The sequence below is a fragment of the Netta rufina genome (assembly GCF_964035555.1).
Source record: "Netta rufina genome assembly, chromosome: 1".
Lineage (NCBI taxonomy): Eukaryota > Metazoa > Chordata > Aves > Anseriformes > Anatidae > Netta > Netta rufina.
This window is the reverse complement of record NC_140123.1, coordinates 76,611,992-76,634,686: the sequence shown is the minus strand read 5'-3', so window position 1 is coordinate 76,634,686 and position 22,695 is coordinate 76,611,992. Positions and strand designations below refer to the sequence as shown.

Sequence of the window (22,695 nt, the reverse complement as noted above, 5' to 3'; positions counted from 1 at the left end):
ACACTGTCATTCAGATGCTGTTGCTGAAATAATCAGATAATGGCCAAAAGGCTTCGTAGAAGTCAGATACGGTGAATGAAATAGTCTTTAAACCAAGGATCTGAACTGAGACCTGGTCAGTAGTACCGATAGCAATGAAAATGTATTACCAGCTTAAAGCTGTTCAGCAGACCTTGTGCAACAGGCTGGAGATCGGCTCGCTCCTAGCAGGCAGATGTCCAGAGCACACAACCCGCTCCATCATCACTGTTACCAAACAGAAGCCACGAACAGGCACGGACAGATCTGCGAGATCACTCCCAGAAGGAACTTACCCAACACGCTACTACAGCCTGCCTTGGCACCAGCAAGTTCATCTGCACCCGTGCCGAGCCCTACAAAGGAGGCACTTCACATGGCAGCACAAGGTTTACAAAAACAGGCTGTTTTCCGTAATTGCCGGAGTTTTATTTAATCTGTCAGGTTTCTAGAACAGAGTCACAAATTTTACAAATGTTTGTTAAAATAAATAAGTAAAAAGCTCGCCCATATGTACCATCTGGTGTTTTGTCTTTTATTAAGTCATAGAAAGACATCGCATAACTTGGCTTAGCATGAAAACAGGTTTACATCTAAGGCCCAATGAAAAGTTCTTTTTTTTTTTTTTTTTTTTTTTTTTAAATGCACTTCTGGGAAAAGTTAAGATTTATTTTTTTTTAAAGCACATGACACTCCTAGGAGACAAAAACTTGGGACATCAAAATTTGTGCCAAAATCTCCACAACCTATTTTTGAAAATGCATTAAAAATGAAGATGATGGACCATTCCCTAAGATGCCCTTGAATCTGCAAGAAAAGACTCAGTACAAATAACTGAGGGGTCCTTAAAAGCCATTCACAGCCAGCTACTGTCCCCTCCAGCCCCCCCCCCCTTTTTTTTTTTTTTAAATGATCATGGCTTAGCAAACCTTCCACAGATCACTTCCCAGAAACACTTCTCAGCTCCAACCTTCAGAATTGTAAAGTGAGAACAACGGGTACTAACAGATAGTAAATCCTGGGGGTGATCAATTTTTCAGATGATTAAATAGCATTGCACAAAACATTCACATACACCTTCCTACATCTTTGTGTTTGGATACATGCTCATGGATTAGAAGACTTTTTGCTCTGAAAACCTTCTATTGTATTTAAGTCAAGAAATTTAAAGACTTCTCCAAAGCTTCATATAAACACATCCAGAAAAACAGTAAAAAAAGACAAGGAGGAATTTGCAAAGCAGCTTATTTTACAATAGGAAAATAATTCCTGGAACTGGAAATACAATATCTTTATAGCACCATCAATCAATCAGAACCTAAGAGTCAGACTGATCATAACTATCTCAACATTTTACACCAGAAACAGGCTAAAGGGAAAGACTTGCTTAAAGCAAAAATGTAAGGGTTTATTTCATAATCCAGCAGCTAATTCCCCCCCCCCCACACACCCACACACATCACCTTCCCGAACAGAAGGCACTTAACCAGCACTCTTCAAGAACAGCAATCATACTCCACAACTCCATCAGTTCAAAGTGACTTGACTGAAACTAGTTGGTCATTATATATATTAAAAAAATAATAATTAAAAAAAAAAAAAAAAAAGCTTCTTAAATTCAGTGCATTACGTGGTGTTATGGGAAATCGAGGAAAAGTTCAGCTGAATGAGTATGCAAGACTGCCAAAGCCCGGAGAAGTATTAAACACAAACAATGAGACAGGCAGCATCAGGACAAGCACTAGGACCTCTTGTGTCCCGTCTCTGAGCACACTCCCCTTGACTAAGGCAAAAAGCTTAGGAAATCCATTATTTTTAGACTCCTACATTGTAGCTACTTTTGATTAATATAAGTGAAGTGTCACTTCTTTCTGAAGTCCTTGCTGTAACTAAGTACATTAAAATACTGTCCCATTCGTGCATTAAACTGCAATTTCCCAAGGGTTCAGAACTAAAAGAAGTTTTCACATCAGATTTTCCTCTTGATGACTTCAGATGTACTCCCCAACTTCCCCTAGAGGCAACAGAAATTCTGTAATTGAATTGGCCCAACTAAGCAGCAACATTAAACTCAGAATTGAAATTCAAATGTCCATGCAGAGTCTTGAGTACATGCTGCCTATTTATCGCAGATCTCAGTACAACCATAACCACAAGAGCAGGACTAGATTTTCCCTTGAATAAACTATGAGCTGGCAGAAAAGCAAAGGTAATACAACTCAAAACAATGCAAAGTAGTTTTTTAATGTCATAACTCAATACATTGCATACAGTTGGAAATATTAATCTGAATATACAGTACAAATATACAGGTTCTTAAACTGGAACCTTACAGGTTACCTACTGGTGAAGACTTTAAATGCATTTTCAATTTTATTATACAGAGAGGATAGAGAAAGTGTAGCTTTCTCTACACTAAGTGTAGCTTTTTCTATCTCATAATGGATAATGAACAGGTCTAACATGTATTTCTCATCAGTTACTGTTAGAGACCATTTAGATTCTCCAACAACTGATCTATGTATGAACCAACAGCTGTGATACTTTTTTAATAAATTGTTCTTGGGTTAACTTATTTTGAAGTTTGGGTTACAGAGACCTATGTACCATATCAGATCTTTAATACTGCCAGTCTTGGTTTTATCCAAAAGATGAAATCTGAGGGAAACAGAAGACACAAATGTTTAAACAGTCATTTCCAAACATATGTAATACCTTCTCCATCCACAAATCATCCCTACATTGCCAAAAAGAAAATAGAAATGTCAGTTTAGTTTTTATTCTGAAAGTTCCCTTTTTAAGCACGCATGGGGTTGTTGTTCCAGTCAAGTAACTTTGGACTGTAAGAAGTGTGACACAATTTGTTTATGCTGCAGAATTGGATAATTATGCAGCATTTTCAGCCATCTTCCCAAACACAGATAAGCCACTCTTTCTAAGAATCATTGTGTGTTAAGGTTAAAAAGTCTTAGTTTTAGCTGTCTAAATGGGAATCCAATATTAAATAAATCAACTTTGAAATATTGCGTGTTCACAGCTTTGATACCAACCTTTGCATTTTGCCATAAGGAATACTAATCACTGTACGTGTGAAAAACCTTCAGCCTAAGTACAATATAAATCAAAATAGTTTCAATGACGTTCTCTATACATATTTCATCTTGAAAATAACTCTTTCAGAAAGCTACGAAAGATATCTTCTGATCCTCTGCTGCCAGTTCAAGGCTGTTGATACCACTATACTTTATTTTTGTCCCACTGCCAATTAAATGCGCTGAAGTAGAAAAGTCTTCAAAAGCAACAACAACAAAAAAAATACAGCAATACCGGTTTTTGATAGTCACTAATCCAGTCCCTGATGGCAATCAGCTGTTAGCCAGCACAGAATCTCACCTCAATCCCCCACACTAGAAGGGGACAGACCGGACTCATCACTGGATGCAAGAGACCTTCGTACTCTAGCAAAGCACCCACAGGACAGGAAAAAACAGGCCAAGAAACAGGAACTGAGAAATACTCCAGCTTATCTGAAAATACAACACGCATCTCGAGCTAGTCTCGCTAGGTAGGAGCTGACTCAAATGATTCAACGTGCCAGGAGAACTGACAGGGCCGTCAACTTTTAGCAGAGGCTCTCCATGTTTTTAGCGCGCTCTGAATGTGCCAAATCCAAATTAATTTTCCTATCTGGAACAGAATCAAGAAACGAGCAAGGCCCCTGTAGCATGGCAGAACAAAACCTAGATCCCCATTCCCTTGCCACTAAACAATTAAGAACCAAGGGGTTTATCTCCATGAAACAGGCCCTGGACTGGGCCACAAAACAGGCAAGGCAAAAACATGACACCTGAGCTCCTGCTCTTCTTCATAAGCAGGGAGCCAAAAGCCTTGTAAACCACGTAACTCCAGCATTACAGCCACCTCCTCCTCTTCTAGCTGGAAATTTCAACCTTTATTCCTTCCAGTCCCGTAGTGACACTCCCGTCGAACAGTCTTTTGATCAGCTGTAGCCCAAAATACTGGCGGTAAAGCCACTTTTTCCAAGGCCTCTGACAGCTGCTTTGTTGGCTTTGCTATCCCCTCGACGTGCCTCTCCTCACTCCACCCTTCCTCAGGTACACCCCGTGCCTCCCCACCGAGCCGAGATTCTCCCTGGAGGTACTCCACTGTCAACATCCTCCCGGTATCGACCCGATCTCATACCCAACTCCCTCACACTCCTCCGAGGTGCCGCGCTGCCAGCATCCTCCCCAGCTCCCCATCTGATCATACACCCGATCCTCCCAGCCGCCTTCTTCGCTCCCTGCCAGCGATGGCAACACTTGCCATTGACTCCACCAACCCTTCCTGAGCACTCCCAAGCTGCTGCTGAAAACCCAGACTCCCTCCCCAGATCAGCTCTGCAGGTTGTACCTGCCCCTCATGACTGAAAAGCCACTTCCACACCACTACCCAATGGACAAAGTTACAGTGAAACCTGTTTAAGACACTTTTGTTAGTTTTTATACATCTGTCTGACATTTCAAAAGTGAATCCTCACTTTTAAAAAGGTAACTTGAGATGCGGTGTTTTACCGTGGGGGTATTTTAGAAGTCAGTAGTCAGGACTGCCATTCACGAAGAGGATTCACCCAAGAGGGTTTTAAACTGACTCATCACTTTTGCCTAAGCCAGGTCCTTATTGAATTAAACTTAATTGCCATAAGCCATTTAAATATCCATCTGCCCTGAGGGTAAGTCAGCTGAGGGAGCTGAACAGGCCAAAACCCACCCTTCCCAAAAAGAGAAAAATTAAATGCTGAATAGCTTATTTTTGCCAGCTGGACTTAGTGTGAGGTTGGATAACCACCAGTACCAGTGCGAGAGGTACAAGACCATGAGGCTGGAGGGGGGGACACCGCTGCTTTTGGCAACAGGGAACCACTCGCTCGGTGGTGCTGTATTGTGAAACATTGCTGAGCGTGCAGCCTGGGCTGCCACGGAGAGGTAGGGCAAGTCCCTCGAGGTTGTTCTCCTCTTTGGCTAGCTTCTTTCAGCCAGAAACAAGTTGAAGATCACATAAAAGCTGCAATACTCCCTGGCTTTGCTGGTGAACATGAGCGGTCACATCTGTAGCAGATAAGACATTCAGGAAGTTCTATTTTTAACTCTAGGCAGAAAAAGTATTAGTTTTACTGTTTTGCCAAAATACCAGCTGAATACTTCTGTTCGGCCTCACGTGCAACTTTACAAAGCTCTACCTTCCCGTAATCAATGTGAAATTATAAACCAACATTACATTGAACAGACACCTCTACGGTGCTTGTTAACAGGACTTTGCCTGCTATAGATAAGTTCTTAATTTTTTTATTGCCTACAACTCATTTGTTCTCATGTTTGCATACTGCTGTCACTATATTTACATTCACTGAAAATGTGAAGTTGTTATCTCTCAAACTAAACTTATCTCTAAAATCCAAGCCTAAATAGGATATTTTTTTCTTGAGATAACAGAACTTCAGACCCTAGCCTCACGACATTTCAAATATTGTATTCTCACATGTGCGGTTTGTAGATCTTGAAAAGCAGACACTCCCCCCTCCAACTTTTTCAAAGACATTCATTCAAATACGTAATTTTATTCTAACAATGCTTGGTGCTGTCTAACGACAATAAATACAACCACTATGTCTACAGTGACTCGCATATGCATTGGTCTACACACAGACAAAACAGTAAACTACCTTTTCTGATAGTTTTGAGCACTAACAACATCTGACAGACCAAGATTTCTCAGATCCAACTTATAGGCAAGACAGCCAATACCTCTGCACAGAACCCTCCAAGAATTAGCCCTTGTAACACGTGCCATTGCATTGCTGCAGCTCACTGCAGTCACAAGCCCTAATTTAGTCCTTTCTAGCCAGCACACAAACACAGCAAGGCAGGTGTCTGCATTCCCTGACTGCTGAAAATACTTAAATACCTCCATCTAGAATTCAGCAAAAACTACACGTGCACAGGAGAGGAGAAAAAAAAAAAAAAAAAAAAACTTTTACCTTTAACGAAGCATTAAGAAGCTTAACAATGCAACAACGCTCCTGGTTAATGAGGTAGACTTGGCTCTGTAGCTGTTTGGATGTCTTACCAAATGTGAATTAGGTCTTGCAGTTTTATGCTATCTAAGCCAGATTTTCAAAGTATATATATGTTAACCTGTAAAACCAGTCAAACAAATCACAATTCACTACTATTGTACTAAAAGGACAACCTTTCATTTTCAGGAAGAAGGAGTGGATGCTTCCCACCTCTACTTTCTGAGACACTGAAACATTACTAAAAACATTTAAAAATGTTTATCCTCAATTACTGGAGATAAAGCACTCATTTTTAACTATGTCATATTACAAGAGTAGTTTATCAGAAAATGTGAACATGTATTTCATACAGGTATTGCTTACTTCATCCAGGTATCTAATTCAGAGAGCTGAGATCAAGAAAAAAATGCAATAATTTAAAATTAATTTACCACGAACCAGCTCATTAATGTTTACGTGTTATCAGAATCTAACAATTGAAAGCAAGGACTGAGTTTGAAAACAAACTTTGAAAATGCACAGACATTAATTCTGAGACTCTCACATCTATGCTTATTTTGAATCATAAACAATTTCATACAAGTGCCATATAAAAGTTAAACATCTGCCTGTTTGAAAACCTACCAGACTGAATGAAAAAAAATAGATACATGAATCAAATAGAATGCATCTCTCTTCTGAATGGCAAAGAAATAAATATGTCATGGCATATAAACGTGACACTTTCACAACAAATGTCAGCTACAGCATACCTTTAAAAATATTACTGGACTTTTTTGAAGAACTAGAGCACAAGCATGTCCTGATGGGTCGGGGGCTCAGGGCACCGCAGCCTTCTCTTCCCGCATGTGCTGCAGCCCATACTCCCAGCCGCATGCCAGGAGAGCAGTCGCACAGCTGCACGGCTTTCCCATCCACGCTGTGACTGCATCCAGGCTTGACATTTGCACAGAAAATTCAAAACATCTGGATCTCGAGCAGTACTTTATATGCATTGTTTTTCATACAAATTCTACCAAGTCCACTGTATTCGCTGCTAACTTGAGGTAACCACATGATACAACTGCAGTGACCCAGATGTCTCAAGTGGCGGTGGTAAACTGGACTTCTTCCTTGCCGTGTTCAGAGAAACAACCCGGAGAAACTCTCCACTTTCTAATGAAAGCATGGCTGCTCTGCCAATCCATATGAGATATATTTAGCTAGATATATTATATATAGGTCAAATGATGTATCATGCAATGGAGGCAGCAAAAATAGATGCTCACAGACAATGGGGCTTCAACTGATAGCTGACTTTGGCAAAAAAAAAAAAAAAAAAATCAGATAATTTCATCTAGACAGCTAAAGGAGTAGAAAAACTATTCCAGCATTTAATATCTCTTATTATTAAAAAAAATATATCCAATTTCTGGTTTCAACTTCTGACTATCAAACACTATTATGAATCTATTAAACAAAAGAGATCTGAAGTCTCAGATATCATAATCTCTTTTTACAATCAGCACTCAAACCACTTCTTAAACACCTCTTTAACTGAGTAAGTTCAGCTCCCTTGCTCTCTTGGGAGAGCATGTTTTCCAGATTCATACTCATTTACTCTTTTTTTTTTTTTTTTTTTTTTGAAGATAACCATCTTCATCTCTTGTGACCTTAGCTCTGACAGCCTAAGGAGCTAATTTATTTATAAAATCACAACCAAATTAGTATTTCGGCATTTCTGCTCGCCTTGAATGATTTTCAAAGCATCACTTCCAAAAATACTTTTTTGCACCCTATAGGTTAATTTTTTTTTTTTTTGACATTAACAGTCTGCATCGCACAAATAAAACACATGATTTAACTCTGTCCTGTCATCATCGTGTTTTCAGAATGAATATTACAACGATCAACAATTGATTTGTTCTCTTCCCATTCCAAAAATAGCATTAGTTCAAAACAAAAATGTGAGCTAACGCAGGTGACAAAATACAACAAAATTGAAGTAGACAAAAAAAGTCTGAAAACACACAAAAACTTAGTGCAAACTTTCAAAAATCGTGGTGGTACTGTGTTGTTGCCTTCATCTTTCCCATGCTCGGCAAGAGAAGTATTTGAATTGTAATGCTGAATGACACTGACCGTAACTCTCAGTGCAGGGGTTTAAGCCCAGCCTAGAAAAATGCTATTTGTGATTTAAACGATTCTCCTGATTGTCAATGGGCTGCTGAATGCTGTCAGCTGGGCAGATACAATGCACTACGCTGGCAGATACTCTCTGGCCTTGACAAAGAGGCCACTGCCTTTCCAAGGGTACCACACATGGTTGCTCCAGAAGATCCTTTGCCTCATTAGAGGCAAGTCTTCCAGTTTCAGCAAAAGTTTGAGTAGCCCTTCTAATCTAAATCTATTTCACCTCCCAGCCCTTACCTGTCCTCAGAGCTGCTCCTCTCCAGGTCTCAGGGGAGGCAAGGTATCAAAAAGTTTGTCACTAAAAATGCTCTCAAAGCAAAAGTAGCAATAGCTCAGCAACTTAAACCTGTAGTTTTCTAGCTCTGAATATTTGACAAGAATATGGTGTAAGTTTCCCATTCGCCATCTCCTATTCCTTTATAAAAACTGATCTGGGGAAAGAGAAATCGCACGACGCAGCATCACGCTTTGCTTTGCTGTGAACGGTGGTTAACAGACCACATCGTTAGAGCAGCTAGCAGGAACTGCCTTTGTCCTGCTTCACAGGAAGAAGAGACGAGCTGGGTAGTACACTTGCTAAACACCAAATAAATGATGAGAACAAGGAGGAACCCTGAAATAGTTTGGGAGAAACAGCCCAAACTTCTGGACTTTTCTGCCCATTACCCACTACCTCGAGCTGTTCTGCAATGCATTCCTAATAACGCGTACCTGCCTAGTGACTTCCTCAAGCCAACTCCTTTCAAGCACGCTACCCTTTCCTGCTTATTTCGACCTTCCATAATTCAGATTTTTCATCAGTCTCCTCCTCCAGCATATCTTACACCACCTGACGTTTCACACCTCGTTCTTGTCCTTCACCTTCCAAGTCTCTCCTCCTTCTCCACAGGCTTCCCAGCACGCACGTTTTCTGCCTCTGAAGACTCCCCATCCCACGCGGGTGCTCCTTCTTTTCCCTCGGGGTTCCCTGCACAGCCAGCAGAGAGCTGACACCCTCACACCCTGAACCCTCACCAGACCGGTTTCTTCTCACCTGTTTTTCCCTGTCCTACAGGTTTTCAGTCCAGTTCCCCTACTTTTTGCTTCCCAGGCTTCAGGTGCCTTCTCCCTACCCCCAGCTCCTGATTTGCTTTGCTCCTCGCAGCTCTCCAAAACATCCCCCCTCCTGTCAAATCCCAAGGCCAATCCCTCTTGTTCCAACCCACCTCCTCTACAAGGCCAGGGCTCTTTCTCTCTGGGTTCAAGTTCACCAGCTTCAAGAATTAAGATGCTGCTGAGGACGCAGGACAGAAGAGCTACCTGATCTTAATAAAGATACCAGCAGTCCAGCTTGCAGGAAGCTCCTGCAAACGCAGCTGCTAGAAATACAAGTCCTTACCCAACCCATATGAATTCTTCAAAGCTTCCCAAACTGGCCCGGATGGATTATTTCTCCATGCAAAAATGCTGCTACACCTTGCGAGTTTAAAATCCTCATTCCAAACCAAGATGATTTAAATCTTCAAACAAACAAAGATGACAACTCACATTAAGAAGCTGAAGGAAACAAATCAAATCATCTCCCCTGGTGAGGTTCTGCAAAAACAGCACTGTGTCTTAGCTGTAGTTTCCACAAGCAAAAAAATCTAACAAAAACTCACCAGCTTGGAAAGCTTTTGCCAACAGTTTTGGCTAAGCTCTAATCACTTGAAAACACAGCCTTGTAACAAACAGCAACTGTAGTAAGACCTGGTGCCACAAAGATCATCAATATCAACCACAAACGCAGCCAGTCTTTTATAAGAGCATTCACGATCCCCAGTTATTGACCAGCATCTCCATATACTAAGTACTGTGCAAACACGAGATAAAAAGGCCATTTGCTGCCTTAATCTATTAAGATAAAAGACAACTACTACAGCAAGAAGAAAATGTGCACTGAATGGTTCCGCCTCAAGATCTACAGGGTCTACTAGACAACTGTCTAGCAATCTACACAGATCAACACAATAATTTCCATCAACCTAACCACTGATTTGATACCAAAGCAGCTTCTCGTATCTGCTCATTTTATCACTCTCCTACTGTTCTCCCTTTTCTTTATTCAATTTTTCCTACCCTAAAAAGAAAAAAATCATATGGCATCTAGGTCCTTTATCCCTTTTCACTCTGTTACCTTGACTTACCTCTTGCTCCTGTCACCTTCTTCCCAAACCCCCAAATCCTTCATACAGCACATTTCTCCTTCCTTAACTTCCCAAAATAGTATTTCCTTCTCTTCTTGGCTTCAACAGGATTATTTTTTTCTTAAATTAAATAACCGCTTCATATTAAACTCACTAACCTAACTACAAAAGGCTGAGAAACCTCAAAGGGAATGTTGGAAAAAACAAAACAAAAAAAAAAACTATTAAGTCCCAGCTACAGAGAAAGAGGAGCCCGTGGGGATGCTTGTAGGATCACTGCCCATAGGAAAGCTTGGAGGTGCTGATTCTCAGAGTTCGGGTCATGTGCAACATGGCCCGAGGTCCCATAATTTCATCCAACTCCTCCTGGATAGAAATGAAACCAACACACCAGGAACGGAAACAGGGGGCTGATTTGTCACTCTATGGCAAATTGACAATGTTGAGGCAAATATGATACCAAACACATTATTCTACCTTACTTTTTCAAGTTCTTTTTGCAGAAAAAACACCTTCAGTACCATCTCCCTGGTGCTCCGACCTTTCCTTTCCAAACTTTGGCAGAACACAACTAACCTGACCCCTTCCTACTTTGTTGCTGCCCCCAGGAATCCGAGTAGCTGCAATGAAAACTCAAAAGACCGGCCACCTTCCGCTATGCAAAACACAGCCATCTCACTGCACTAACAGCAGCCTGTTCTCAGCCAGAGATCAACTCTGCAGTCATAAAACTAGCTTCTGCTGCTTGAATCCTGTAGAAACTGTTGACATTTCCTCGTGGAAACATTGTGTCTTTTCTACCTGCCCCAGTGTAACTGTCTCAATCTCTGCTCAACAGCCTGATCTCCTCACCTGAAAAATACATCTCGGTTTAACCACTGGTGTGAAGTATTTAAAGAAATTTTCAAACGTCGCGTGGCATTTCAATTATTTCTTCAAAACATGAGGTCCTAATTTGAGCAGTGCTATTCGAATCGCACGGTGCTACATCACCACTGAATTTAAACACTGCAGGGAATTGCTAAGTCTTTTTCTTTGCTGTCTCTACATAAAGTACTCCAGGAGACGAAACTGCACACCCCCTGAAATTTAATGGAAAGGACGGCACGCAGAGAAGCCACAGACATGTTATTGTGTCACCGGTTACCTTTAAAACAGAGTACTGCAAGTAAGCGGACGTTAAAAAACGCACAGATCGCTGCAGAAAAAAATGCGCTAAAGCATAATAACAAGCATTTAATACATCAGCAAAAAATATGTGCATGCGTAAGTATGTCTAAACAACGAGACAAAAGATCTTGATCTCGTAGGTAAATATTTAGGCTATTTAAACAGCTATGCATCATTGTGCAAGACGGCAGGAATTGCTCAAATTACTCCAGTCTTTAACCCAGACTGCGCTTAAATGTTTCTGTGGCCTGCTTAACATTCCTGGCATAGCTCTGGCAAGGTAGCTCTGGCCGAAGTTCAAACTGTCCTTGTCCAACTTTCGCTTACTATAAAAACATTGTTTAATATAGAAAAGCACACACGGAGACATATGTTTCTTATTTCGCAGACACCTCCGAATACTGACACTTGTGTTCCGCAGCTCCGCGTGGAAATTTTTGGGCGAGCGCGTTCAAAGCGCGGGTGCGTGCAGCAGGCGGCACCCTCCGCAGATATCCCCCTGCTTCCAGAAGTTTTAAAGCCCGGACAACTTTTAAGCCTTTATGGGCAGCTCTGTCAGAGGGCGCACACCCCACAGGGTGCAAAACCTGCTGCGATTCACCCCAAGCTGCCGAGACCCGGGGCCGGGACCGTGCCCGTGAGCCGGGGCCGGCTCCGAGCCGCGGCGCTGGGGCCCCGCTCGGCCCGGCCCGGCCCCGCCGCCCACACCCCGCCCGCGGCCGCGGCCAGGAAAATGTCGCCGCCGGGCCGCCGGGCACACGGAGCCGGCAGCGGGACCGGGATCCTGCGGGACGGGACGGGACGGGACGAGCCCAGCCCAGCCCAGCCCAGCCGGGGGCTCCCCGCCCGCTCCTGCCCCGTACCTGTCGCGGGGGTCGATCCACGAGGTCTGCCGGGTGTTGTGGTCGATGTAGAAGACGCGCCCGTCGAAGTCCCGCGCCTCCTCCCAGCCGGCGGGCAGCGGCAGCTCCGAGCTCTCCCGGCCCCGCTGCCCGCCCGCAGCCGCCGCCGCCGCCGCCGAGCCGGGGCCGGGGCCGGGGCCGGGGCCGGAGCCGGGGCCGCCGCCGCCGCCCTGCCCCGCCGCCCCTTGCTGCTGCCGCCGCCGCCGGCCGCCGCTCAGCCACGGCATGGCCGCCCCAGCGCCGGGCCGCCGCCGCCCAGCTCCGGCACCAACCCGCTCCCCGCCCGCCGCCGCCGCCGGGGCAGCTCCCGTCCCGCGGCCGCCCGCCGCTTCCTCCCCCCCCCTCCTCTTCCTCCTCCTCCTCCTCCTCCTCCTCCAGCACTAGCAGGCGGCCCCGCGGGCAGCGGGACTCGGGCGGCTCCGGCTGCGCCGCGCCGGGCTCATCCTCCCCCGCGACAGCCCCGCTCGGCGCCGGGACCAGCCCCGCCGCCGCTACAAACCCCGCCCGGGCCCTGCCCCGGCCCCAGCCCCGGCCCCGGCCCCGGCCCCGGCCCCGGCCATCTTCCCGCCCGCCCCCCCTCGCCAGGGCCCGGCCCCCGCCGCCGCCTCCACCCCGCCCGCCCGTTCCCACGCCGCCGAGGGCCGGGCCGGGCCCCGCGGGGAGCGGCGCTTCCCCCCCGGCCTCCCTCCTGCCCCGGCCCCCGGCTCGGCTCGGCTCGTCCCGGCCCGGCCCGGACGCCCCTTCCTCCGCCGCCCGCGGGGGAGGCGCCGCGGAAGCCGGGCCCCAGCCCGGCCCGGCCGCTGCCCCCCGGGGGCGAGGGGCGAGGGGGGTCGGCGGGCGGCATCCCCGGGAGCCAAGTGTTTGTGAGGCGTGGGTCAAAGCTAAGCCATGGCACAAAGTATTAAGTCAGGGGTTACAGTTTCTAGGATTTTAATTATGTCTCCCAGGCTTTCCGAGCCTTTATTTAGCTGAGGTAGGCGTTCTCAAATGGCACAGGTCTGTATTAGCAATGCCTTGGGACACTGGATTTTCTTGTTCAAAGAATAAAAAAAAAAAAAAAAAAAAAAAAAAGCCCTCTGCACCACAGCTCAGCTCTCCCTTCATTGCCTTTAACGGCCTTGCAGCGATTACCTTAGCACAATGTCTGCACAACAGCACCGTGCCAAGACGCTGCACCAGTTCATAGTACCTGGAAGCAGCAGAGCCAGGTCGTTATAGTAATCCACCAAGACTAATTAGCCCTGCTGAGGATATGTGCAGCGTAGCTTCCTCTTCCTCATCACTCCCCGCAGTCCCAAGATAGGGTCCAGCTTCAGCGAGGAACCTATGGACTGAGGCTGCAGAAACAGTACAGGACTGACTGACCATGGAGTGTCAGTATTTTGGGGACAAGGAGCTCAACACGGTGGTGGGCAGAAGGGAAGTGACGGGACCTAATGTGGAACATTTCATTCAGCTCATAGCCCTTTGACTAAATTCTCGTCTTAACTTTGGCAAAGTGCTTCAGGCTAGAGCCAGAACAGGACTTGGCTGGGTTGTGGTTTCTCAGCAGAATTATGACACACATGTTCCGTGTAAAGCATGAGCTGGATGTCCAGTATGGCTTGGATCTCGTGGATGCATTATAATTGCCGTTTAGGATGCATCTGCTGCTGTGTGAAGGACAGGGCCAAGACTTTCAGGTGCACAGTAGCTGCTTCTCCAACTGGTAGGTTATATCTCCCAAAATCTTCAACAAATGTGGAAAAAATATATATGTCTGTACATGATGCCTGGAAAAGATTTTCAGGCTAAACAAGAGAACTTGTCCTGAAAAACTCCGATTTAAAATTGTCCCAGCCTTCAGATTTAATTTCTAGGCTCTCCATATTTAGAAAAAAACCTCTAGCTTAGTTTAGGAATGGAAGCTTCTGAATAAAGGTGTTGAAAAATGTGATTCCAAGAATCCAGCCAGCTGCACCCAGAGCTGGTTATGGCAGTCGGTAGGAAATGATAGGGCTAGCGGTTGCCACACAAGAATAGAAACTCCCTCTCTCTGCAGCATGCTTGTGCCAAGATGCCAGGCAGGAACTCTCTCAATTATTTTTAAGGCCAGATTGGTGCCCTTCATCGGATGTTACCTCATCCTTTTGCCTGTTCCCCGGGAGGAAATGAACAAAGCATTCAGGAGCCAATGGTTATTTTTGAGCAATATGAAGAGAACCTGAAAAAGTTGCCACAGTTTTAAAGCCAGAGCACTAATTTGCAGTGCATTCTCTGCCATCCTCACCTGCAATGAAAACCTACTGAACCTGCGTCACTGCTCCCTCCGTATCCTTTTCCTTCCTCTTAAATGTCTGTCATACCTCATCAGGAAAAAGAGAAAGAGAAGAATGGACAAAGTGATGTAGCATAGCATCTCTCCATTTTGGGTTGCAGAAACAAACCCCTCTGCCAAATAAAGGTGACCTACATAATAAGCAACATGCAAGTACACCATAGAAGGCTTAGAAGAGATAGAAGTCTGCCACAGTAGATGAAATGCTTTCACACGTGCCAGTATGTCGTATTTCATATAAAGATGTATCTGTTTATATAAACTCACATAAGTCCCCTGTCTCACTCGTCTCCATATATTCAGAATATGCATCTTGATTCTCATGATTTCACACACCTTCATTCCATGCCTATTTTTCTTTAATCACATTTTTTTCCACCCGCAAACATTGTTCACATACTCACTCATTCCTCAGGCACACCTGTTCCCATTAGCTCAAAATTACACATGTAGCCTTTCTACATGTACCCTCCCTTGCCATAGTCAGTTTTTTACCATCACGGATTCTATGTACACGTCTTCTCCACTCTACGTGCTCTTATAACCAAGACCATAATGGATATCACAACATTTTCCATCGAACACATAGATGACTTTTCCAGCTGTAGGTTGTATATAACAAGTTCCAGCTGTCCCACTGTGGAAAAGGGAAAACCCCTTCATTCTGCTTGAAAATCCCAATCTCCTTTGGTACTCCACTTCTTTCTTGCAATTGCTGGGAAATGGCAGCTGGGCAGAACTGTGACCTCTGTGCGTATAATAACAACTCCATGCCTCATCTTCTAACTGTAGAGCTTACTTGTAATTTGTTTCTCATTTTCCACGTGTGGTCATAGATGTCTTCTGGAATGGCAGAGTGGAGGCTCCTTCATCATCATTGCCCTTCTGAAGGCCAGCTATCACACTCATCCTGCAAATTGGGGGAGACTGCTGGGGGATTCCCCTCTCCAAACCAAATAAAGCTGCATGTGGCAGCCCTTTAATCGGTTGAATTGCTTTACTGCTGAGAAATCTGTCTCAGGGGAAAGTTCTCCTGGGGATGCAGTACAGAGATTCATCCTCCAGCATGGTGGAAACCAGGCTGGCTGCCCAGCTTTTGCAGCTGCAGGCTGGTATGATGTCTGAAGCTCTTTCAGACAGTTGCTGGGCAAAGGAGAGGTCTGACACGTTGGTTTAAATATGTGAAACAAGATGCAACGTTGGCCCTTCTGTAGGGTTAGCAATTGAGATGACATGGAAGGCAAACTGGATGAACACAAATCACCATGGGTTACACAGGAGTTCTAGATGGCACAACAGGCAACATGGAGAGTTGTATATAATAGGAAGCATGATCAACAGTAACCCACTACAGAGGAACCAAAGAGCAGCAAACCCTCAACCCTCGTTGGCTGCAGGAGTAGAGGGCCTGTCAGTGGTTGTCCTCTAGCCCAAGTACAGGCACAAAGGGCACTGAGAAACAAAACAGAAATGTATAATCACTGAGGGCTTTCAGGGTGTGAAACAGAGGAGGGAGATGTGTCCACGTTCATGAGAAGGAAGCATGCCTTTCTGCACACTGAACAGGTCTGATAAGGAGTTCTCCTTGAGACAGGGTATTCCTACACAGCAAAGAGACTGAAAATCCCAAATCAGTGGGAAAAGCAAAGGGTAAGTCTGAATCTAACATGAAGACATTGAAAGTTTTCACAAACAAGAATATTTTATCAGGAGGCATTTGTATAGGGGAAGGTTTGTTCATTCTGTAGCAACAAGATCATCTGAGAAAAGAAGTAGTTCTACTAGTTTTTGTAGTCACTGATATTTTTTCCCCTGATTCTTTTCTTCATGGTAATTCCAATTAAACAGAACATGGAATATCTATAGTTACAGCCTTCTGGGTCAGTAGTCCACATGCAGCCAAGGAAATAATAACAAGCTATTGTTTGATGCTTCACTTCCTGGTATGGAAACAGCATAAAAAGGCCCAAGAGTTGCACTGCCATAGCACAGAGTACACATAGGTGGCGGGTGAGGTAGATAACAAAGCTGATGGTACCTCTAGGCACATGAAGAGAATAGTCCCTTACAGGATTTTTAGTTCAAATCTTGAGGCTGTGGTTAACCTTTGCTTGAATGCAAATCAAGTGCTTAGACACTTGGTACAATAAATTGTATACATAGCTATTTGTTCTCAAATAGTTATGCCCATAAAACATAATAATATGTAAATAATGTGTTTTTGTAATGTACATTTGAAATTTGATGGCATACCAAGATTCTTCATTTATGGCTTTGATTTAATAAAAAATACATAGATGAAATTATTGAACAGAAACTTTTAAAGATACCGAATTTTGTAGAAACAATAAGATACATGTATGATACTCCTCCAGGCATCACAGATTATATAAGACTACCTTGGCTGCAAATAGAAAAGTTGTGAAATATACAGGAGCTAGATATTAAATAACTGTAGGAATAGATTTAAATATAGATCAATTCCTCTGAGTGTGCAGTCCTGCTTACACCCAGGTTGCATACCCTGTTCTAATTCTCCATTTCATGACACCTACTTGTTTGTCTCTAAAAGGCCTGGGATAGAGGTGATGGGAATTTCTCTTTCTCATTCCTAATATACCCTCTTCGCTCTACTTATTTATCAGCTGTCAGTAGTGTTTGCTTAGAACAGTGTAAGTGCTCATACTCAGGAAATCCCACTGACCACGTTTCCCTGGACAAATTCAATTCTTCATCCTACAGCCCAGCTTGTCAACCATTTAAACATCCAGATATAGCATTTTATCTATCCAAACATTTAGGATGTTTATAATTATGAAGAGTTTTTATTTATTTATTTGTTTGTTTATTTTGGAGGGACAAGGAATTTTTCACTTGCCTTCCTGTGGGATGTTCTGTTCCAGGCAACTTCCAAGTTCAAAGCTCATCATTAAATCTGTGTGTAAGTTGCACAACATTTACAATTTTAGATTTCTAAAATTCAATGTAGGAATCTGATGAGTCATTGAGCTAGTTCCATCAATATAACAATCTTGCTGTGACATCCCACTGCAGGGGCTGGAAGGGCAGGGGGTAGTTGCCTCTCTTGTCTCTGTCTTTGCTGTGAATACTCACCCACTTATTCTATTTGCAAACTTAAGGCTATTTCACTTAAGTGCTTTCCCAGACAACTATAAATAGGCTCTTGGAAGTGGTAATTAAGTCAGGACCACATTCACTCGCAGGAATTTAACAACTTCTCCTGGCAGAATGCGATTGTTTTTTCCTCCTTCATCCAGGTCCTAGCAATTGGCCACAGAGGACCTGGAACAGTTTAATGGTTCAAACCATTTGCTGCATGATTGTATACTGGCACGTTATTCCTTCTGCCTCATTATTCATGCTGCTATTAATTTTTATTAAAAAAAAATGTTGAGAAACAGACTCAGTCTGAGCTCAGTCTTGTCATATGCCCAAAATAAAATGGGACAGTGGAAGAGGCCTAGAGGACCCTCAGGTGGGAGGACAAGATGTTGAGTGCTAGGGAGATCCTGCAGAGGTGTGAGCAGAGAAAATTGTAAACTCAAGTGTACAAAATAAATTGCAACTGCATGAAATTATAATTTAAAGCTTAGTGTATTATATTTACTCTATATCATCCTAGCTTCAGGGATTGCAATGGGTATTTTGTGCTACTTCTGTCTTTGTAACAAGTTGCCATAAGGAAAGAAATGGTTTCTTCACAAAAAAAAAAAAAAAAATACAAGAGCATTGAAATCTCATAACAGCAAGCTTTACTACATATGGTGACCACAGCCTACACACCTCAGCACCAACAGGACACGGTTTTTGCCTCCTGGCCTTAGAGTCAGCAGGCGTGCTGTGCCACCCCTTGGTGCTGAGGTCTCCTCCTTGCTGTTTGGGTGCTTGGTGGAAGGCTTCTTGGGGCCTGAAGGATGGAGCGTGTCTTGTGTCACTTCAAAAGGTGGTAAGCGTATTCATTCCCCTGCATAAAGCTTTGTAAAAGCAGAAATAGAGAACTTTCTAGATAAATTACCATATATAGGCTTTCTGCAGGATTCCCCGGCACATTTGCTTAGTGACTCCCAATTACTTCACTAACACTGTAGCGCTTGTTCTCACATTGACATCACCGGAGAGATATTTATTCCAGCACAAGATGTTTGCTGTGTAGAATATGCCCAATTTTGTTTTACAAAAGCACATTATTACAGCTCATTTTTCATTTCCATCCAAAGATGTATTGTCCGTGGTATTGCATACTCTTAGGGAAAGAAACAACACAAAACCACCTCCTGCAATCTCCTTTTCTTCTCCTTCTAAAGAAGCACTCCTGTTCACATGCATTCCAGTAAATATACATTCCAGTTCAGTAATACAAGAATAACACCCACAGTGTGCATTGTGACTCTTGTACTGGAGACAAACTATAAAACCTCTGTAACGTGAGACTGACTGTATCAAGTCAAACCAAAATCTATCCAGCCAAATACCGTGTTTCTAACCATGGCCACTACCAGCTGTCCAGAGGAGAAGAACAAATAAAAAATGCAGTAATGTTTTTCAATATCCTTATCCCACCCCAATCTCCAGTGAATTTCAGCTCAGGATGCTCTGACCTGATATTACTCTGAGCTGATATCCTTGTATTTAACAGCTCCCTTGGGATTTTCTTTACTGTATTCATTCAATTGTTTTATCAACCATGACATATATGGCAAAGATCTTTACATATGCATTTCAAGAATTATTACCTTTCGTTCTGAATCTCTGTGGTGTTAGCAGTTCATGCTTCCTATTTGACGCCGTAAAGGAAAAAGCAGTCATTTTCTGTCTTCTCCATGCAGTTCCGTCATACCCGCCTCCATCATTTCTGTGATGCTTTCTGTGATCTTTCCAGAGAAAACTCTCCTTTATTTCACTCACCTTGGACTGAAGTGGTCATTTTCCCTCAATGACCATGATGAATGACCAACAAATTAGAAAACAGCCATGGATAATAGATCCTACTACTCTGTCCTCTCTGAAGTGAAGGCAAAAATACAACTCAATGATTTATTTCAGCCTTTTTGAGCATGTTTCACATGGGGTGGATGTGTGTGGAAGTGCTTTATCTCAGGCATCCCAAAGGCTACACCCATTCATTCAAGCAGAATTCTGTTCAGAATTCCCCAGCATTCCCAGATAAGAAAAAATAGCCATAGAACTATTATTTTGATGTTAATCAGAATATTACATTCATAACCAGAATAGTTTCTCTTTATAGAAGTCATTTATATTTGTTTAGGGATTTTTCTTTCATTTATTTATTCATTTAAAGTCAATTATTTTATAGTGGTGTAACATAACATTGCTACACACAGGATATGGACAAAGAATTCCTAATATTCAAACCAGAAATATAGAAATATGCAAACTTAGTCCAATGGTTGTTTTTTACCCTCCATCATTCCTTAGTAAATACCATCTCACCAAAACTACCTAGACAATTACCTAGACAAAAAACTTTTTTACTCTCTGAGAGCTTTCCTAGTTCAGATACTCTCAAGTTCTTGTAAAGTTCACATTAACATTTATATTTGAACTGACCTCCAAATGATATTTTTCAAATACAGCTGGATTAATATTCTCAGTGGATCATATGTAATTTTAAGGAAAGTTTAAAATATGTTTTTAATTGCTTAGAATTTTTCCAGTGTTTAAAAATCTGTAATTGGCTTTTAAAATTTAACTCTAAGGTCTCTCAGTCCTTTAAAATCAAACTTGTAAAATCAAGGCTATATTGCTTTATTTTATCCTTACTGTAGGAAAATCTGCTAGTTTCTGTAGTGGCTGGTATTGTAAAAACCATGAAGATACTTAGTATAGCAATAATACAGACAAAGGAAAAGCATCTGCTGAGCTCACTGTATTGAAATAAGCAACATGCTTCTGTCACTAAACAGAGCAATCTGGTACAAAGTTAAAAATAAATAAATAAATAAATAAATCATTACTTGGCCCAAAACCTCATCTGCACAGAAAAATCCCTAAGTCAAAGTCAGTACCTTCAGAGCTGTGTGATGTTGGGAAGACTAGTGCTGCATTACTCCTTGTTTCATGCCAAAGTAAAGTTCAAGATTTTGTCCAGTTTCAAGCAGAGAGAGCTTCTCTTCAGTGCCTGTCTAGAAGCATCCTCTCTGTGGACTCTATGAGCACTGTGGGCATCTAGATTTGGAAGCACTGTATTTTTGTGTCTCTCACGTGCTTTGAGTTGCCTGAAGCCAGTGATGCAAATGCTATGCTTTAGTAATATCTGCTGTAAACAGCTGCCCACCATCATAAAGAATGAAAATCCTGTGGCAAGGGCAGGGCTGTAGCCCAGTTCTCTAGGGCAGGATGCAGCTGGTTTAATCACTGGACTTTCTCTTGGTGCAGTTTCTTGCTTCATTTGCTAAACACTTCCAGCTTTTGGAATGCAAAAGTGAAAAAGGCAAAGTTCAATCAAAACTAAAGCTGAAAAGGTTCAAATGACAGCGACCATGCAGCATAGGAGACTTTTCTGGACGACCAGCATGGCACCAACCAGTGCTGCTGACGTTAGACTCCACGTGGTCCAAGGGCCGTGTGCTTCCCTCACAATCTCTGACACCAGGATTGCCAGGGGAAGCTTTCCATGGGGAAAGCTGAGGGACTGCAGCCTTTTCCTTTTTGCAAAAGACAGTGTCCTGCAATCATCCTGTCAAAAGATGGAAAGAGAGCTGCCATGCACAATTTCCAGGTCTGGCTACCTTAAAAAGGTGGGTTGCACACAAAATTTTTCCTTGGTTTGCAGGTCTTGGACACTACTGTTGCCAACCACTGGCATGACTGAGGAAACAAATCGGTAGGCCATTATGTGTTTCATGAAACTGAATCAGTACAAAATAAATAAATAAATAAAATAAATAAATAAATAAATAAATGAACCAGCATGCGTGGTGTGTATGAAGTGTGGTGAGACATAATTTTAACCTATGCCTGAATTGGATATCAGGGGTTAGACTGATTTAACTTCATTATCAGATCTGATAGAACAATATGGAACTCACACAGAGGAAAACAAAACAAACAAACAAACAAAAAAAAAAAAACAGCAAAATGTTAATTTACAATGTTATTCAGAATGTGATAGTTGTGTATGTGAAAGTTATGGCAGCCCCTTGGGTCTTCCTGTTGCCTTTCCATTGGCATACATTATTAGCATGCATTTTTCCATAACCACTAGCTCCTCTGCAGGTTTGGTCAGCACATTTAGGATGGCCAATCCTAATTGCTGTGAGAATAAAGGAGAGTCTAGAAAATGAGCAACAACCATTTCAGGCATTTTCAACCATTTCATTTTTCTTTTCTGTTGTAAGACTCCTGACTTTGGTTTCTTTGTTTGCTACGGTTTCAATGTTTTGATAAAGTTTTAGGGCTGTACAGTACTAAATATGCCCCTTGACACAAATGTCAGTGGTATGCTTTGGGGCTGAAATAGAAGATTTTTGCTTGTGGCTGGAAAAATTATAAATGACATTTTTCTTTCCACGGAGGTTATTCCATTTTTTATTTTTATTTTCTCTACAAGACAGACTGTATATGAACTAGTTTAATAGCAGCTAATTTTCCTGATATCATTATCCTTTGGGAGTATCATTTTACTACAAGTAAAATTACATATAATCCTCCCCCCCGCTACCACCATTATTTATTACCACTCTATGAATAGATCTCCTAACTTGGTTTTATTAACAAAAGATACGACTGCATATTTGGTAGTAACTCTCTTGATATCAAGGCAAAAAGCCACAAGATTAGAATCATATTTTCTCAAAAACACTTTCTAACAATAGATAGAATTCGCACCAAATA

General features: G+C 42.9%; 1 protein-coding gene across 3 annotated transcripts in view; it reads right to left on the bottom strand.

Moving 5' to 3' along the window:
• WWC3 (WWC family member 3) overlaps nucleotides 1-12,730 on the bottom strand; it is a gene marked incomplete at its 5' end in the record, with an annotated part of 102,407 nt that extends 89,677 nt beyond the window's left edge. For all 3 annotated transcript variants that reach the window (XM_084301200.1, XM_084301201.1, XM_084301202.1), the window contains one exon: nucleotides 12,465-12,730. In XM_084301200.1, the coding sequence (XP_084157326.1) occupies nucleotides 12,465-12,730 (266 nt within the window). The remainder of the gene's footprint in view (nucleotides 1-12,464) is intronic.
• Between the last annotated feature and the right edge of the window lie 9,965 nt (nucleotides 12,731-22,695).